Source organism: Tupaia chinensis, unplaced genomic scaffold, assembly GCF_000334495.1.
Source record: "Tupaia chinensis unplaced genomic scaffold, TupChi_1.0 Scaffold000231_2, whole genome shotgun sequence".
In the NCBI taxonomy this organism is placed as follows: domain Eukaryota; kingdom Metazoa; phylum Chordata; class Mammalia; order Scandentia; family Tupaiidae; genus Tupaia; species Tupaia belangeri.
Window position 1 is genome coordinate 1592144 of NW_006159707.1, and position 19996 is coordinate 1612139.

Genomic DNA, 19996 nt, shown 5'->3' on the forward strand with positions numbered 1-19996 from the left:
GTGGCGTAGTAGTTAAGGCACTAGATTCTCACATAATTGACCACTGTTTGAGTCCTAGACCTGGTGGCTTGCTTTCCACTTTCTCTCTCTCCCCCTGTCTCTCTCTGGTGAGCACATGTGCCCTGCAGCAAATTAAAATAATAATAACAGTAGTAGTAAATAAAATGAAATAATTCTTTTAAAAAACATTTATTTACTTAATTTTATTTGTTGTTATTAATTTTTTTAACTTGATGCGAGTAGAGAGAGAGAGCAAGCTGCTAGGTCTGAAACTCAAACAGTGGTTGACCATGTGGGAGTCAGCACTTTAACTACCACACCACCTGCCAGCCCTCAATAAATAATCCTAAAAAAAAAAAAGAAAAGAAAAAAAAGAAAATTAAAATGGCCCTAAACTTTCATCCTTTGGGAGTCCCAAAGCCTAACTAGTTTGTATAAAATTCCTCTCCTCCACACCTACCATAATGTCTTGTCACATACACTTCCCCTCCCCTAACATCCCCAATGAGAGAGAAAATGGAGTCAATTGCTGTGGAGTAAAAGTAGATGCCTCTAAAACTGCGGTTCAATTTCGGAAAACGTTAAGATGGCGGACCAAAAGAATATTTGATGAGACGTATTGAGAAGAACCCATCTTACTGCAAAAAATGCTCTCAATAGGGTCAGAGTTCTTGGCTTTTTATTACTCTTCTGAAGAATCTTAGCAGAAGATAAGATAATACTTACATTATGGCCAGAACACTGTACGGAGCCTCCCAGGTGGGCCAAAGGGCTTGTTTAAGTTCTTATCTATATGGACTCTGCCTCTCTTCAAGGTATACCAAGAAGGAGCAAGAATTTCCCTGAGATATTTGTTAACTATAAAGTTTTTATTTTAACTGCTAGGAATGCAACCTTTAACCATGGAATACATGACAAGGTTTATAAAACATGTTTGTGGCAGAAAATTGTGTTTGTTCATTCACTCTAAAAAAAAAGTTTGTTTTATAGAAATAAGTTAATTCAGCTACATTATAAGTGAAATTGACATCCTTGTGATCAATAACCCACCATGAAATTACAGCTGCTCGCCTGTCTGGGGTTAAATAATGGGTTAATAAGCCATGTGAGTTGAGGCCCAGAGGTTGAGTAGCTCCCCCAAATCATGCAGCTAGTAGGTATCAGGGCTAGGACTCAAACCCTTAGTCTATTCCAAAGCTCAGGGTGGAAATGAGCTTTATAAATAAGTACATTTCTAGACTCTTGTGCTTTACTGTTTCAAGGGTTGTTTTACTTCTCATCTAAAATTTCTTTTAAAATATGCAAGGTCAGTAGGTGGTGTGGTGGTTGAAGCTCTGGAACTCCCATGTGGCTAACTGCGGTTGAAGTACCAGACTCAGCAACTTGAAAATCCCACTGGGCGCAAATGCATGTGTGCCCCAAACCCCAAGAGGAGAATGGAAGAGAAAGGATTGTGGTATTGCCATCCCCCCTGGGGGACTGATTTCTCACTTTCTCTCTGCCTCTCTGGTGAGTGTGTGTGCCCTATAAGCAAAATCTCTCTCTAAAAAAGAGATGAGAGAGAGAGATGTCAGGTCAGCAGGTAGTGTGACAGTTAAGGTGCTAACCTCCCACATAGCCAAGCAGTTCGAACCAGACTTGGAGGCTTGCTTTCTCACTTTCCCCCTCCTCTCTGGTCAAATTAAAATAATAATAATAATAATTAATAAAATTTTAAAAATAATTCTTAAACAAACAAACAAAAATGGTTTGACCCCTCTCCCAGGAATTTGGATTCTGTAGGTCCTGGATAGGCCTGAAAGTCTACATTTCTGTCAACTGCTAAGGAGACAGTGCCAGACTGGGGACCACACTTTGAGAAGCACTGGGCTAGGCCACCACAGGTGAGAGAGTCTTCAAATGCACAATGCCTATCTCAACCCCTTCCCTACCTTGCTCTCTAGAATTTCTTCTTATTGTTTTTACTGATCGTGTTGGGTTCTTGTGTTTCTCTGCTTTTATTGCCAGACAATGCATACCCTCAAAGAGAGAGAGAAAGTGAGAGAGAGAAGAAGCACCCCTCTATAGGGCATGGTCATGCTGCAATCCTTTCCCTCCACTTCTTCATCCTGTCAGGAATTTGGGCATGCACTCATATGCCCAGTGCATTTCTCAAGCTATTGGGGCTGAAACTTAAGCCATGGTCAGCCATGTGGGGTCCTGTCTCTATGCACTGCGTTTAACCACTGTGCTATGGGGCCAGCCTGATAGAGTGTTTTAATGTATAGCTTTCTTACTTTTTTCATGAGTACCAGACTTATCACCTATATTTAAAAATTCTTAGGTTCACAGAACAACATAGTCTCTGTTAAGTCTCATAGTTATGTGTCATTTAATGACAATTATTGATTGGTTGACCAAATGTTAAGAGATAAGGTCATTTTTTTCTCTCATTTATTTATATATTTATTTGTTGATTTTCAAGCCACTGGATCCAGGACTCAAATCTTGGTCAGTCATGTGGGAATCCAGCACCTTAACTACCATGCCACCTGCTACCCCTCCCCCTTTTGTTTTTTTGAAGGTTTTTTGCTATAGGGCACGTACGCTCGCCAGACAGACAGAGACAGACAGAGAGACAGAAAGCGAGAAATCACCCCCCAGGGGAGATGGCCACACTGCAATCCCTTCTCCTCCATTCTCCTCTCGGGATCTTGGGCATGCACGCACATGCACCCGGCATGAGTTTTAAACCACCGGGTCCGGGACATGAACCACGGTCGACTACGTGGGAGTCCAGCGACATAGCCATTACGCTAATTGCTGATCCCCTACCCCCCCTTAATAACATTTTCCCCTTTATTTATGATAAAATGTGCATGTATACACACACGAGAGTGTGTGTGTGAGAGAGAAATGAGCACCTGAATGATGTGATCCCCTTTCTCCCATTCTCTAGTCTGTCAGATCCTGGGCACTTGTGTGTATGCCAGGTGTGCCTTAATCTTACCAGGAGACTTGAACCGTGGTTGCCATGTTGGATCTGGCCTCCCTTGGACAGTGGACCTCTTAAAGACAGCACCCTCAAGGGAGTATTGACACCAAAATCCACTACCATCCTTTAGTCAGCCCCATATCATGGGCAAATATGTGCCTAGCATATTCACAGAGGTCTCCAGACTTGAATCAGGAACAGTCCTACACGGAATTGTCTTGCAGAGCTTCACATTTTATCACTGCACCACTGTCTGGCCTCTTATCAGGGTCTTGTTATAATGATCTTCTAGATATCAATCCAAGGTTTCATGTGATTTGTGTGACTAAGATTCAGGTATATCTAGGTTGAAATCCTGGCTCACCCAGCACGAGGTCAGTAACTTCTAGCAAGTCACAATGGGTGAGTAAACTCAAAGTTCTTTTTTCCTTAATCTCCACATATAACCCATCATTAATCTGGTTGACTCCACTCTAAAATATATCTGCCTGGATCAACTGTTGCCTCCTCAGAGAGGAGTTTCCTTGGAAACTCTATTAGAAGAAGCAACTGCCCAAGGCCAGCAGGTGGCACGGTGGTTAAGGTGCTAGACTCCCACATGGCCAACTGTGGTTCAAATCTTAGACCTAGCAACTTGAACTTCACACCAGGCACATTGTATGCATCCCCAAAATCTCAAGAGGAGAATGGAGGAGAAGGGATTGCAGTGTGGCCATTCCCCCCCCAGGGGGTGATTTCTCACTTTCTCCTTCTGTGTTTCTGGTGAGTGCACGTGCCCTATAGCAAAAAAAAAAAAAAAAAGAAAAGAAAAGAAAAGAAAAGAAAAAGAATTATCAACTGCCCAGCATTCCCTTTGCTGTCCCCTTGTGCATTTTCTTTACAACACTTAGCACAATCAATAATGTTCCCATTTATTTATTTATTTCTATCTACTTCTTCCACCACTAGAATCTAAGCCCTACTACAGCAGGTATACTATATATCTTTTCTCTTATGGATTGTCAGTGTCTTCTAGAATAAGGCTTTTCAAGTGCTCACTGAATGCATAAGAGAATAAATAAATGAGTGAATGGATACATTTCTCTGAGCGTCAGTTCCCTCATCTTGTAAGATGGAAATCACAATGATAGTACCTACCTCATAAGGTTGCTTTGAGGAAGAACTGAGGTAATACGTGTATAAAATAAAATTAGTGAACACTTACTCACCTGCCATGTGCCAGGGGCTGCTTTCATCCTTAAGAACTTTTCCCATTTTACAAGCGAGAAAATGGAGGCAAAGGGAGAACTAAGTAACTTAGCTATGGCCGCACGGTTCATAAGAGCCAGAACTCAGGCCTGGGCAGTCCAGATCAGAGTCCACATGCATAACCATCACTCTCTGCTATAAAACTCTTTTCATAGGGACTGTCTCTGAGCAAGTGCAGAGAAACGCTGGTTGTCTTAACTCACGTGTTCTTATACATACGTCAAGCCTTGCCCAACAGCTGTATGTTTTCTAACAAACACAACCCCCAAATTCCAGGTTTCATTCCCATGACCTTTCTCCAAGCCTTGTGCCCCTTTCCTGAAAGCCACACCAGTGACCGTCTAGGTTCTTCATCCTACATGGGCTGGAACAGCGTAATCCCAGAATCTAGCCCTATGGATGGAGCCCCCAGTTCCCTTCCCCAATTCTATTTTTTTTTTTAATGCGGGGGTGGGAGAGGTGGGTATTTTTTATAGGGTCTCACCTTTGCAGTCTCCTGCTAAGCCTCCCAGGTAGCTAGGATTGCGGACACACACAATGCTCTGCCTGTTCAGGCTGGTCCAGGATCTGAACCTGGGCCTCCCACGTGGCCCCCGCCATGTGCAGAGGTGCTCTACCACTTATGCTGCCATAGCAGATCCTCTTCCCCAACTCTTCACTCCTAATCCAAAGGGTCCTAAATTATTTTGATAAAACTTCTGAGCCATCTAGCTCACCATTTCATCCAACCCTTTCTTTACTTCTGTGTGCTAAAGATAATGCTGAAGGATAAGGCATAAAGAAGGGAGCTTCCTGCTTATACTCCCCTTCAGGTCATCACAGCCCTAGAGGATACGGAAGAGAGCTCACAGATTGAGAGGAAAGGGAGGAGCTTTCTTCTCTGAAGGTCACTAGTTCCTGACATCACAGGGATTCCCAATAGCATAGCCCGCACCTCAGTATTGTTTATCCCCAGGGCACAAACCAATCCCTTTATTAAAAACTAACAAGCAGGGACCAGTAGGTGGCATGGTGGTTAAGGTGCTGGACACTCCTACATGACTGACCACGGTTCGAGTCCTGGACCTGGTGGCTTGCTTTCTCACTTTCCCTCTCTCTCTCTCTCTCTGTAACTCTCTGGCCAAATTTTTAAAAAACTAAAAAAATGAATGAATGGATAAAAGTAAATAAATAATTCTTTTAAAAAAACTAACAAGCAGAGATTAAGGCAAATACTTCAATAACCTTTGAAATCCTCTGATTTAAAAAAAACATTATTACTTGTTTTTAGAAAGAGATTTTAGCTATAGGGCATGTGTACTCACTGGAGAGACAGAGAGACAGAAAGCAAGAAATCATCCCCCCCTCCAGCGGGGATGGCTGGACCCCAATCCCCTCCTTTCCATTCTCCTTTCGGGATTTTGGGTGCTCACACACATGCACCTGGCGTGAGTTTTAAGCTGCTGGGTCAGGGACTCAAACCACAGTCGACTACATGGGAGTTCAGCAACATAACTGTTATATCATCTGCTGGTCCCTAATTTTTGTTTAAAAACAAAAAACAAACAAACAAAAAAACGATGTACCATTGGGCCAAATTTACCAAACCACTGAGAGTACTCTTTACATGAGACTTATGGAAACTGCCATCTGGAACCACAAGACTTAAGCACAGTTTGTGGCTTCGAAAATATAGTTCATGGGACCAGCAGTTAGTGTAATGGCTATGTCGCTGAACTCCCATGTAGTCGACTGTGGTTCGAGTCCCGAATCTGGTAGCTTAAACTCGTGCTGGGCGCATGCGTGTGCATACCCAAGATCCCGAGAGGAGAATGGAGGAGAAGGGATTGCGGTATGGCCATCTCTCTGGGGTGTGATTTCTCACTTTCTATCTCTCTGTCATCTCTCTGTCTCTCTCTGTATTTATGGCGAGGGTACGAGCCCTATAACAAAAAAAAAAAAAGAAAGAAAGAAAGAAAGAAAGAGAAAAGAAAAGAAAAGAAAAGATATAGTTCAGGCACAGGCCTGGATGGGTCTCCACTCAATTTGGCCTGGGTCACTTGCAGTACTTGCCCATTGGACCAAGGTTAGGAAACAGCATAGAGCCAGTGGATGGTGGGACGGAGTCTTCTCAGTCCAATCAGGAAGGACTGGTGTCGCATTCTCTTGGGCAGTCAGTAATATGTTTGAAACACTTCACAGGGACTGACACACTGACCTCTCTTCCCAACCATCTGCTCACCTGGGAAAAGGACACGACTGACCATACCAGGGAACACCATTATGAAAAGTGGCAACACCTTCAGGTATGCGGCCATCAGAGAACCTCCTTTGGCATGAGACAGGTTCTTGGCAGCCAGAGTCCGCTGAACAATCACCTGGAAAACAGCGAGGGTGGTTGGAAGCTGAGATGACTTTCTCTCAAGTCAAACTACGTGTGCAAGACTTCTTGGAAGATGTCCTAGGCTTAGAATCTTGGCTTCTCTTTGAATATCTCTTTTCTATTCTCAGTCCCTCACTCCCATACTGTGCCTTCCCTACTCCTTTATCCAGGGGTTGGATTTGGCCAATTAGAGTCTCCACAGCATCATTTCTTCTCTCTGACTGGTTAAGGAAAAACATGTACCCAAGGTAGTCCAAAGATAACTCACCATAGAACGTCTTCCTAAAGAAGATAAAGAAGGGCTAGTAGGTGGCGTAGTGGTTGAGGTGCTAGGCTCCCACACGGCCAACTGTAGTTCAAGTTCCAGACCCAGTGGCTTCAAACTCATGCAGGGCGTGTGTGCAAGTATGCCCAAAATCCCAAGAGGAGAATGGAAAAGAGGGAATTGTGGCTTTTTTATTTTTTTATTTTTATTTTCACTTTCTCTGTCCATCTCTCTGTCTCTCCAGCAAGCACATGTGCCCTATAGTAGAAATCTCTCACACATACAAAAAATAATAATAATAATAAAAAAAGTAAGGAAAACAGGCACTGTACCCCCTATAGCCTCCATTAGAACTGCCAGCTCATTAAGACTACTAGGTTGAGTCTGGCTCAATGGTGCAGTGGTAATGTGCTGCTCAAGAGCAGCCAGACCCCCCATGACAACCATGGTTTAAATCCCTGGTCTGTCACTCAAGAGAATGCTCAAGGGCAGCCAGACCCCCCATGACAAGCATAGTTTAAATCCCTGGCCTGTCACTCAAGAGAGTGCCCAAGATCTGACATGCTGGAGGACTGGAGGAATGGAATTGTAGCATGACCAGATGCTGTGGAGGGTGCTTTTCTGTCTCTCTTCCTCTCATGTGCACACACAGTTTCTATCACAAAGAAAAAATACTAGTAGACCTATTATTGAATGTATTGCACTACATAATGTTCAGTGTTGAAAACAATACAGATGTCTATGTCCTTGGTATGATTACTACACACTGTATGCATGCTTTGTAAAACCATACTGTGCACGACAAAGATGTACAATGATTATTTGTAAATCAGGAAACATAATTTAAAAGTTATTCTTGAAAATTGAAAACATTCAATTGATGGGCAAGTTAAATAAAAGATTACTATAACATAAATAAAAGAAAAAGAATTGTAACTGTAAAGGTAGCTTAGAGCTGCAGGCTGCATCTTGTTGGGAGATCCTCCTTCAGACTGATGTCATCTAAGAGGGAAAAAAACAGCCAATGGAGAGAGAGAGAGAAACTTTCTGATGATCCAGGATAAGTCCCTTCATCTAACTGGGCCAGGTCTGGTTTCTGTGTGCCAACTCTGGAGACAGCTTAGTTTCAATTCTTTCTCAACTTCCTGGCTATGTGACCTTAGGCAACCTACTTCACTTCCTTTGCCTCAGTTTTCTCATCTATAAAATGGAAATATTTCTAGGGCAGTTGTGACCATTAAATAAAGTAAAAATACTTAGGTTACTTAGACTCTGGGGATGGTAGGTGGCATGGTAATTTTGTTTTGTTTTGTTTTGTATTTTTGAGAGTTTTTTGCTGTAGGGCATGTGCACTTGCCAGAGAGAGAGAAAGCGAGAAATGGGTTGGATTTGGCCAATTAGAGTCTCCACAGCATCATTTCTTCTCTCTGACTGGTTAAGGAAAAACATGTACCCAAGGTAGTCCAAAGATAACTCACCATAGAACGTCTTCCTAAAGAAGATAAAGAAGGGCTAGTAGGTGGCGTAGTGGTTGAGGTGCTAGGCTCCCACACGGCCAACTGTAGTTCAAGTTCCAGACCCAGTGGCTTCAAACTCATGCAGGGCGTGTGTGCAAGTATGCCCAAAATCCCAAGAGGAGAATGGAAAAGAGGGAATTGTGGCTTTTTTATTTTTTTATTTTTATTTTCACTTTCTCTGTCCATCTCTCTGTCTCTCCAGCAAGCACATGTGCCCTATAGTAGAAATCTCTCACACATACAAAAAATAATAATAATAATAAAAAAAGTAAGGAAAACAGGCACTGTACCCCCTATAGCCTCCATTAGAACTGCCAGCTCATTAAGACTACTAGGTTGAGTCTGGCTCAATGGTGCAGTGGTAATGTGCTGCTCAAGAGCAGCCAGACCCCCCATGACAACCATGGTTTAAATCCCTGGTCTGTCACTCAAGAGAATGCTCAAGGGCAGCCAGACCCCCCATGACAAGCATAGTTTAAATCCCTGGCCTGTCACTCAAGAGAGTGCCCAAGATCTGACATGCTGGAGGACTGGAGGAATGGAATTGTAGCATGACCAGATGCTGTGGAGGGTGCTTTTCTGTCTCTCTTCCTCTCATGTGCACACACAGTTTCTATCACAAAGAAAAAATACTAGTAGACCTATTATTGAATGTATTGCACTACATAATGTTCAGTGTTGAAAACAATACAGATGTCTATGTCCTTGGTATGATTACTACACACTGTATGCATGCTTTGTAAAACCATACTGTGCACGACAAAGATGTACAATGATTATTTGTAAATCAGGAAACATAATTTAAAAGTTATTCTTGAAAATTGAAAACATTCAATTGATGGGCAAGTTAAATAAAAGATTACTATAACATAAATAAAAGAAAAAGAATTGTAACTGTAAAGGTAGCTTAGAGCTGCAGGCTGCATCTTGTTGGGAGATCCTCCTTCAGACTGATGTCATCTAAGAGGGAAAAAAACAGCCAATGGAGAGAGAGAGAGAAACTTTCTGATGATCCAGGATAAGTCCCTTCATCTAACTGGGCCAGGTCTGGTTTCTGTGTGCCAACTCTGGAGACAGCTTAGTTTCAATTCTTTCTCAACTTCCTGGCTATGTGACCTTAGGCAACCTACTTCACTTCCTTTGCCTCAGTTTTCTCATCTATAAAATGGAAATATTTCTAGGGCAGTTGTGACCATTAAATAAAGTAAAAATACTTAGGTTACTTAGACTCTGGGGATGGTAGGTGGCATGGTAATTTTGTTTTGTTTTGTTTTGTATTTTTGAGAGTTTTTTGCTGTAGGGCATGTGCACTTGCCAGAGAGAGAGAAAGCGAGAAATCACCCCCAGGGGGGATGGCCATGCTGCAATCCTTTCTCCTCCATTCTCCTCTCAGGATCTTGGGCATGCATGCACATGCGCCCGGCATGAATTTAAGCCACCCAGTCCTGGACTTGAACTGTGGTCGACTACATGGGAGTCCAGCGACATAGCCATTATGCCAACTGCTGGTCCCAAGGTGGCATGGTAATTAAGGCATTGAATTACCACATATAAAATTAAATAATTAGGGACCAGCAGGTGGTGTGGTGACTAAGGCACTGGACACTCCTACATGGTTGACCATGGTTTGTGTCCTGGACCTAGTGGCTTTCTCTTTTTCTCTCTGGTCGAAGTAAAATAAATGAATGAATAAATAAAATTAAATAAATAATTAATTTTAAAATTAAATAATTAAAAAATGTTTTTAAGAGAGATTTTTGCTATAGGGCATATGTGCTTGCCAGAGAGACAGAGAGAGATAGAAAGCAAGAAATCACTACCCCCCCCCAGGGGAGGGGGGATGGCCACGCGGCAATTCCTTCTCCTCCATTCTCCTCTTGGGAATTTGGGCATGCAGGCACACGCCCCTGGTGTGAGCTTTAAGTCACCAGGTCTGGGACTTGAATAGCAGTTGACTGCTGCATGGGAATTCAGTGATGTAACTATTATGCCATCTGCTGGTCCCATAAATGCAGCATACTTCTTATTGCTTCATTAAAGTACTGGAAGAAACGAACAGGAAAGCATTTATATTGAGTCATTAGAAAAGCCATGACTCATTTTTGCATAGAAAAATAAGTCATGACTTTTCCAACAACCCAATAGCTTCGTAAATCAAAGCCCTTTCTATTGGAGATCCAAAGCTGTGATTGAAAAGAATTCTGTCTTCTATTATCATGAAACACAATCTCCAAAAGTGAATTTAAGAGGCAATAAACACATTTTAAGAGGGTTGTTGATCCAGTCAGTAGTGTGGCAGTGGTTAAGGCAGCTGGATCCCACATGGCCAAATCCAAGACTCAGAGGCTTGGAAAACACAGAGGCAATAAACACATTTTAAGAGGGTTGTTGATCCAGTCAGTAGTGTGGCAGTGGTTAAGGCAGCTGGATCTCACATGGCCAACTGTGCACTTCAAATCCAAGACTCAGAGGCTTGGAAAACATGCTGGATGCATGTACATACATACTCAAAATCCTGAGAGGTGGGAGAAATGGAGAAGGGATTATGATATGACCATGCCCCATGGAGGGTACTTTCTCACTTTCTCTCCCTCTGTCAACTGCATGTACCGTGTGGCAATTTAAAAAAAGAGAGAGAGAGAGAGAGAGAGAGAGAGAGAGAGAGAGATGGTTGTGACTCATCCTCAGAGTTTCAAGCAGGAGGGTGCTGAACACAGTCGTTGAGGCCACATGGGAGGCCTGGTTTTGGTTCTTGGTCCAACCTAAATAGGTTGGGTATGTACCTATGGTGGTGTGTACCTAGGCATGGTTGCACGTGTGCGCCTGGTACATTTACAGAGGCCTCTAGACATGAATCTCTCCATGTGGATTGGCCTCACAGAGCATCATGTTCCCCTTGTACCAACATCTAGCCCCAGGTCACTTTTTTCCCAACAAGATGTTATTTATCATTCTCCTCAAAGATCTATTGAGGAGTTAAAACTGAACTCGAGATCTACTTTCAAGAACATCACAAGAATACATACATAGGCTAGGTATGGTGGAAGTCCTTGCTGAGAGGCTAGGGAAGGAGGACTGTGACAGAACTATGTCAGAAATACCTCTCTACTCCCAAAGGGGGGAGGGAATAAAGAAGAGGAAATAATCACAAGCCCAAAGAGGAGGTCATCACCCTGGACAACTCTCAGATTCAAACAATGGAACATACCTCACAGGAATGTTACAGGGATGAACTGAGTTAATCCATACAAAATGTGTAGATCCGTGACTGGCAAGTCATATGGCAACAATAAATGTCTAAATGCCATTACTGTCATCAGTTATTAATTACTTACCTTTCTGGTCTCTGCCTAGGACCATCTGGAACATGCTCTCAGTCATGCTGAACAGTGAATGTTGGTTTGCCTTCTGTTCTAGATTAAACCCAGATACAGTGCGTTTCCTGGGTCAGGCCACCACAGGGAACTGACACATTCTTTGGATTCTATAGGATCTGTCTCAACAGTTAACACTGTATGGTTAAGACCAAAGTCACAGCGCCAGAGGAAGCCTTGGGCTTTTGGGCCCTCATGCCCTGCCTGTCAATTTGCAAGGAGCTAGAATCATCTTGAATTAAGTCCCCCAGGTCTTGAATAATATGGGGCAGGTTGGAGGTGGCCTTGAAGAGGTACACTCTAGAATCTCTGCTAATAAAGTTTTGAGGAATCTCAAGGAGTTACTGTACAAATTAATAAATACAGTGTGTCAAGAGCAAAAGCATAAACCAATGTGAAAATGTAAATATTCTTAATGATTTATTTATTTGTTCATTAAATGTCTCTGCCAACAAAAGATCTGGAAATCCCTCATTTATCCCTTTTTTGTAACTATTATTAATACTATTTAATAGACAAGGAGACAGAGACTCAGAGATGTTAATGTCCCAAGGTAATGCCACCTGAACTTGACCATAGGCCTGTTAAATTTGAAGTCCAAGGGGCCAGCAGGTGGCATGGTGGACAAGGATCTGGACACTCCCACATGGCTGACCATGGTTTGAGTCTAGACCTGGAGGCTTGCTTTGTCACTTTCCCTCTCTCTCTATGGTCAAAATGAAATAAATGAATAAATAAAATTAAAATAAATAATTCTTTGAAAAAAAATTGAAGTCCAAGCTGTTACCCTTTACTGTCTCACAGTCTCTCTCATGTGAGATTTGCTAAGGCAGGGAAAGGGTTTCCTCTCTCTCTCTCTCTCTCTCTCTCTCTCAAAGAGGCAGTGTCAGGGACTGGCAGGTGGTGTGGTGGTAAGGCACTAAACTCTCACATGGCTGACCACAATTCAAATCCCTGACCTGGTGGCTTGCTTTCTCACTTTCCCTTTCTCTCTCTCCCTTTCTCTGGTCAGATTAAAATAATAATAAATAAAATTAAATAAATAATTCTAAAAATGGTTCACAGATTTCCAGTCTTTAATGTAACAGAAAAACAAAACAAACAAAACATTTGAATAGGTGATAATAACTTGGTTTAAAACTTGAGAAAGTTTGGGAACAGCAGTTGGTGTAAAGGCTATGTCGCTGAACTCCCACGTAGTCGACTGAGGTTCGAGTCCCAGACCCGGTGGCTTAAACTCAAGCCAGGCACATGTGCATGCGTGCCCAAGATCCCAAGAGAAGAATGGAGGAGAAGGGATTGTGGGGTGGCTATCCCCCCTGGGGATGATTTCTCACTTTCTGTCTCTTTCTGTCTCTCTGGCGAGCAAGTGCCAGTGCCCTATAGCAACAACCTCTCAAAACGAACAAACAAACTTGAGAAAGTTTAAGCAGGGGTGCAGGAAAAGCCCCATCTGTCCTGGCTTAGCTGCCCCATCTCCTCACCCACCGAGTTCACGCTCATACAAATGAAAAATGGGAACTCTTCTCCCCCTTTGAACACAAAAGGACTTATGCACACTGCACTGCTGTGTGCTTTTCTCATTTCATTTTCACACCAGTTAGAGTTGCCTGAGGGCCTTCACTCTGGCTGCTCCCTCTGCACCAACTCTTCTTCCTACAATTGTGGGAAGCACCCACTTTCCTCCTTCAGAGTCTTTGCCGAAAGGTCACTTCTCAGTCACACCTCTCCTCACTCCCCTCCTTTAAATTGCATTCTCTGTCAAGTCCCTTGATCTCACTCTGCTTTTTTCTTGATACCTGTCACTTTTTAACCTCTCACATAATTTGCTTATTTACTGTCTCTGTCTACACCCAGTGGAAGAAGGTACGCTCCACAAGGAGGAGGGCTCAGACTTTTGTTTGTTCTTGGTGTTTAAGTGCTTGGAGGAATGCATGGTACATAGAGAACACCCAGTGAGTATTTTTAAACAAGTGACCTCCAATATAAATTTTAACCTCCCTTTAACATTTATCATCGCCTTTTTGTTTACTGGACCTTCCCAGAGATTTATCAAGAGGTATTAAGTTTTCTCCTTGGCACATAGCAGCAGTTTTGGATTTCTCCTTAGAAATCCATCAAGAAGCAGAATAACATGTTAGAGCAGGAGAAATGGAGGACTAGTTAAGGAGGCGGGGAAACGCAAATGAGAAGACAGGAGGGAGGAAACATAGATCTCGGCCCCCCCAAGGAAAGAAGCATAAAGAAGGGAAAGAATTTCACTTAGCCAGCCTGTACCTGATCCGTGCACCAGTACCAGAGGGATGGGATGGACATTCCAAATAAAATTCCAGGCCATGGAAGATCAGATGTCAGTGGATCTCGGAAAATATGGAAGGCGTCTTCTCGGGGCAGCCCGCAGGTGCTGTTCTCAGTCCGGTTGCTAGCCAAGGCCAAGAAGTACTTCTCCTTCAGGCCTTCAATCCCACCAACTGCAGCAAAACCTGGAATTCAGAGGAAGCCAAATTTGGCAAGGTCTCAGTGCATCAATAGCAAGTGATAAGGGGACAGTTGAAGATCACTGAAATCCTAATAAGAGCAGAGCTACCAAGGAAAGTTGGTCTCTTCTGGGTTCTTAGCCCCTTTTCTCTTTCTTCCTTATTTTATGTTATTATTATTTTTATTATTGTTTTGGAGAGGTTTTTGCTACAGAGCACATGCACTCTCCAGAAAGACAGAGAGAGACAGAGAGACAGAAAGTGAGAAATCACTTCCCAGGGGGGATGGCCACACCACAATCCCTTCTCCTCCATTCTCCTCTCAGGATCTTGGGCATGCATGCACACGTGCCTGGCGTGAGTTTAAGCCACTGGGTCCAGGATTCGAACAGTGGTTGACTACATGGGAGTCCAGTGACATAGCTATTACGCCAACAGCTGATCCCATCTTCCTTATTTTTATTTAAAATTATTTATTTCATTTTTATTTATTCATTTGTTTATTTTAATTTGGCCAGAGAGCAGCACACACACACACACACACACACAGAGAGAGAGAGAGAGAGAGAGAGAGAGAGAGAGAGAGAGAGAGAGAGAGAGAGAGAGAGAGAGAGAGAGAGAGAGAGAGAGAGAGAGAGAGAGAGAGAGAGAGAAAGCAAGCCACCAGGTCTGGGACTCAAACCATGGTTGGCCATGTGGGAGTGGCTAGCACCTTAACCACCATGCCACCTGCTGGTCGCTGCCATCTTCCTTATTTTAAAAAATGACTTGAGTAGTTACTATAGATTGCTTCTCAGAATAATAATTCTAAATGCACACTATAAAATACGTAGGATTGTAAAGAAACCAAGTATATTAAGAACAATCACCAAAATATAACTTTGCTCCATTAAATAGTAAGACCTAGCAGTAGGTTTAATAATGATTTAGTTTTTTTTTTTTAATAATTATTTATTGGGGACCAGCAGATGGCATAATGGTTATGTTGCTGTACACCCACATGTTGACCATGGTTTGTGTCTTAGACTTGGCAGCTTAAAATTCACGCCCAATGCATGTGCATGCATGCCCAAAATCCCAAGAGGAGAATGGAGGAGAAGGGATTGCAGTGTGACCATCCCTCCGGGAGATGATTTCTCACTTTCTGTCTCTCTGTCTCTCTAGCAAGTGCATGTACGTGCCCTATAGCAAAGCTTCCTCTCTCTGAAAAAAAGTAGTACAGAAAGTTTTTATATACTCTTTAGATGTTATCATCTTAAGTGACCATAGTACACTTATCAAAACTAAGAAATTCACTTTTGCTATTTGTCCACTCCCTGCTACATTTATACATTGAAATCCTATTCTCCAAGGAGGTGGGCCTTCAGGATGTGATTAGAGCCCTCATGAGAATGAGATTAGTGCCCTTATAAAAGAGACCCCAGAAAGCTAGCTAGCCCCTTATAGCAAGAAGGCACTATCCACGAGGAACAGTCCCCTCACCAGACACCATATCTGCCAAGACCCTTGAATGCGGGCTTCCTAGCCTCCAGAACCATGAAAAATACCTATTTCTTGTTTATAAACTGTTCAACTCATGGCATTTTATTATAGCAGCCCAAATGGACTAAGACAAAATTGGTACAATACTATTAACTGTACTGCAGACTTCAAATTTCACTACAAATGCTCTTCTTCTCTTTGGGGATCCAACCCACAATCCCCCATTGCATTTATTCTTTGTATCTCTGAAGTGTTCACCACTCTGTGATAGTTCCTCAGTCTTTTCTTGTTTCTCATGCCCTGGACATTTCTGCATACTAGTTAATTCTTTTGTGAAATGTCCCTCATCTTGGATTTGTCTGAGGTTTACTACCCTGATTAAGTTGAGGTTCTATATTTCTGGCAAGGACAACAGAGAGGTGATGGTGTTTCCTTCTTGGTGTACCATATATACTACTCGATCACTTAGTTATGGTAGTATATGCCAGGTGTCTCCACTGTAAAGCAACTATTTTTCTCTTCATAATGTTTTTTAAGAATTATGTAATTTTTAAAAAGTGTTATTATTTTTTAATTTGACTAGAGAGAGAGAGGGAAAGTGAGAAAACAAGCTGCCAAGCTTGGGACTTGAACCACAGTCAGCCATTGGTAGTCCAACACCTGAACCACCACGCCACCTGCTGGTCCCTTTCTCCTCATAAATAAAAAACATTTTTGGCATAATACTTTGAGAGTATACAGCTTTCCTGCTTCTGCGTAAACAGCATAAGCAATGTTGTTTTCTGCCTACCAACATTAGCAATGACCCTCGGATCTTACCTGGAGCAGTTATTACTGAGACGTGATAATGTGATTTCTATTTCCCTTACTCTATCTGCATTGAGTAATTGGAATTATTCTGTAAGGAAGAGTTGTCCCTTTATCCCCTTGTCTTTTTTTTTTCATTCCTTCCTTCTTTTCTCATTCGTTTTCTATATTACTATATAGAAAGAGGCATTAACTTTTACTTTAAAGAGCCAGTAAGTTTTCATGATAAGCCACAGTACTCTTTCAGCCAAATAACCATGCCTCAAGCAAAACACATACCACAGAAGTCCCCAAGCAGTGTGCTTTCAATAGCTACGTTCGCTGATCAGAGTAATGAAAACAGAGAGGTACTGTTATCCACCCAAGGGAACGCTGGGACTCCACTTACTGTAGCCCATCAAGATGAGTGCTCCTATAAGCATGATCAGAGTCTGCAGAGCATCCGTGTAGATCACAGCAGCCAGGCCACCTGGGGGAGTGAGAACTGAGGTGAGGGTCCAGGATTCTGATAAAGAGGAGGTACTCTGGGTCATAGAGAGGGAACCCCAAAGGTCAAGACCTGACAGGGGATTTCCTAGTGTTGACTGTTTGCAGTAACTCCTCCCTGTGTGCATGTCCATCTTGCAATGTGACTTTCACACTTAGGTGTACTCGATTTCTCTACCTCTCACATATGGGCTTGCCCATGTGAATTGCTTGGAAATTCTATTGTGCAATTCCAAGCCTAAGCCTCAAGGGCCTGCAGCTCTGCTCTTATTCTTCTATTGCCCCAAGACCGCCAAGTCTAAGAAGGAGGATAATGGCCCACATGGAGGGAAAGCCCAGCCAACACCCCTCCCCTTCCCCCATGCTCCAGGCACATGGCTTCTATTAGTTCTGAGAACTCAGCCAAGGCTTTTGCATCTGTTAGATTTTATCATTTTGTTCTTTGGAGCCTCCAGTTGTGTTCCATGGCACTTAGAGCAAACTCCAGGTTCATTATTTTCCCTTCAAAGCTCTGATCCCTGCCTTTTTCTCTACTCTTCTTGTGTCATCAGGGCAGCTACAGAGCATAAGGCTGGGGGTGCCATTATTACTCTGGTTTGTGTGAATGGTACCTCTTGGAGTTGAGTAGCATACAACCTTATGTAGCCACTTATTCAACTTCTGGCACATTGACTCCTTTGCTGTTCACACTCTCATCTCTAAGTCTTTACAGTCGCCCTCCTCCTCTGCCTGGAATTCCCTTCCCATGAACTCATGGGTACCATTTAAATTTGGTTGTAATTTCACCTTAGAGAGGTCTTATTTGAGCATTTGATAAGAAAAAATTTTCTCCATTATTCCCCATCTCCTCACCCAGCTTATTTCCCTTCAGAGCACTTATCTGGTTAGAGTAATCTACCCTCACATTATTTATTGATTTTCTTGTCCGTTGTCTGTCTCTCCTTCCCCACTAGAATGTAAGTTACTCTGGAGATGAGGTTTTTGTCTATCTTGTTTACACCTTTGCCCATTTCCTACCATGTTATCTGGCACATAGTGGGTACTATATAGTAGGTAATATATAGGAAGCAGAAAAGAGTGAAACTGGGGAAGATGAGAGGATTAATATTCAAAAACAGATACTTGTCAAGGCCCTACCATGACCTGGGCACTCCCCTAGTACACAAATCTGAGGGGGAAAGGGAAAACACTCTGACCTGACCTCAGGCTTCAAAATCACAATAGCTTATTAACCAGCCTGGTATAATGCATGTGAATGCACATGCTCAGTACTGGTAGATTCTCAGTAAATAGTTCTAGAATACATGGGTTGGAGAAAACACAATTGTGGTGCATCTTTTAAATTCTTGCTCTTACCAAGCAACCCTGAAAGTCCTTCGCATAATGGCCAAGAGAATCTTATTATTTCAGGTAACGAGTAAGTTTTCTCAACACACAGAAACATGAGAAGAAGGGTCAGGAAAAGTTAGGGTGCGCTATGGCCCCACCCACCACGTCTCCCAGTATCACCCCTTGTTTTAGTCATACCTGCGACAGTGTATAGAGCTGTAATGGCCAACAGCCCAACTATGGCCAGGTACAGATCCAGGTGCAGAGACTGCTGAATAAAGATGGCACCTGCATACATGTCCACCTGTGAAGACATCAAGTGGATGGGATGGGTGGATGGACATTTGCAGCACCAGTTCCCCAGGATTAGGCCCTAACCTAGACTCTGACAAACACAGAAGAGCCATATGTTGTCCTTTCTTTATCCATCTCATCCCAGACCAGGGGTCTCAGACTGGAGCCCTGTGCGCAATTAAGTTTGAGGACCCCTGCCCTGCACTAAAGCGACAACCTCAATGGTCTTTCTGCTTCTGTTTGTCATCCTCTACACTGCAACCTTCATCAAACACCCCCACAATCACATCATTCTTGCCTCCCCATCAAAACTCTTGAGTGGCTCTCCTTTACCCACAAGATTAAGTCTAAATAAGTAAGTTAAAGTTGCATACCAAGCCTTTTATGATTCTCCTGCTTCTTGGTCTCGTTTAGTTTATTTATTCCATAGTCCCAGTCTTCCAGACACCCCGAAATATTCCCACTTTCCCTAACAAGTCATGTTCACTCATCTCTCCCAGCTGTTGCTTGTGCCAGTACATCTGTCTGGAATGTCAATCTCTCTCTCTCTAATGGGCAAACTCTTGGGATTTAATATCCCCTGGAGAGCTTCCCTACATCTATGCATTTCTTGCCAGACTTCAAGTAACTTCCTAGAAAGGACCTCTTGTGTCTGCTCTTTAAGTCTGGAGCTCGCAGAATCTTTTGTTGTTTTGACTGAATGGGATTCCTTCTGCTGGGCTCTCATCCCCTTCACAGGGGACAAGTTCCTCCCTACCCCTGGCTGGAAGAGAAGACAGTTTCAGAGTGAGCCAGGCTGGCTGAGCAGCAGGTGTTCAGAGGCCACAGTGCATCTGCTCTTTGCCACTTTCCCAGAGATCTGCCCAGCCAAAGATCAGGGTGGGACTTCCAATTGGCCATCAGCATATCTGATAAATAGCTGATCACCCTGATCCAGGAGGAAGATGACAGTTCTATCCAAGGGCTGGCGGGGTGCTTGGAGTCAGTGACCTACACCAGCCTGAGATATCACCAAAGCAGATTTGCAGGAGTAAGGGAGGGTGTCCTTCCCTTGACCCTTTCTCCCAACTTTCTCTGCCCATGTTGCTCTCCCCCCACATCTTCCTCTAACCTCCCTGAAGCCCACCCAGGAGAAAGCAGGTGGGGTGGAGACACTGCTAGAAATATACTGGGACTAATCTTGCCATGCTGCTGCAGTGTGGCCCGGCTGTGTTCCTGCCTTACCGAGATCTTGGTGAAGATGTAGATGAACAGGTAGAGAATAGCCAGGATGATGGGGATCCTGTTGCCGCCAAAGCGTTTCCTTAGGTATTCTGGCATCGTGGTCACCTGGGGGCCAAAGTCGAGCTTTCACCACCTGGCAGATGTGAAGCATGTGGCC

The 19996-nt window shown here is 43.2% G+C and overlaps 1 protein-coding gene across 2 annotated transcripts in view; it reads right to left on the reverse strand.

Annotated features, from left to right (window-relative positions):
• Positions 1-19996, reverse strand: part of SLC5A11 (solute carrier family 5 member 11) — a 60259-nt gene that overhangs the window by 9858 nt on the left and 30405 nt on the right. The window contains exons 1-5 of one of the 2 annotated variants that reach the window (XM_006148289.2): positions 19840-19941; positions 18520-18625; positions 16895-16975; positions 14018-14223; positions 6444-6579 (exon numbers count right to left, since the gene is read on the reverse strand). In XM_006148289.2, coding sequence (XP_006148351.1) covers positions 6444-6579; positions 14018-14223; positions 16895-16975; positions 18520-18625; positions 19840-19935 — 625 coding nt within the window. In that variant the 5' untranslated portion in view covers positions 19936-19941. Of the gene's footprint in view, positions 1-6443; positions 6580-14017; positions 14224-16894; positions 16976-18519; positions 18626-19839; positions 19942-19996 lie in introns of those variants that run through there. The other variant, XM_006148290.2, reaches the window with a different exon arrangement.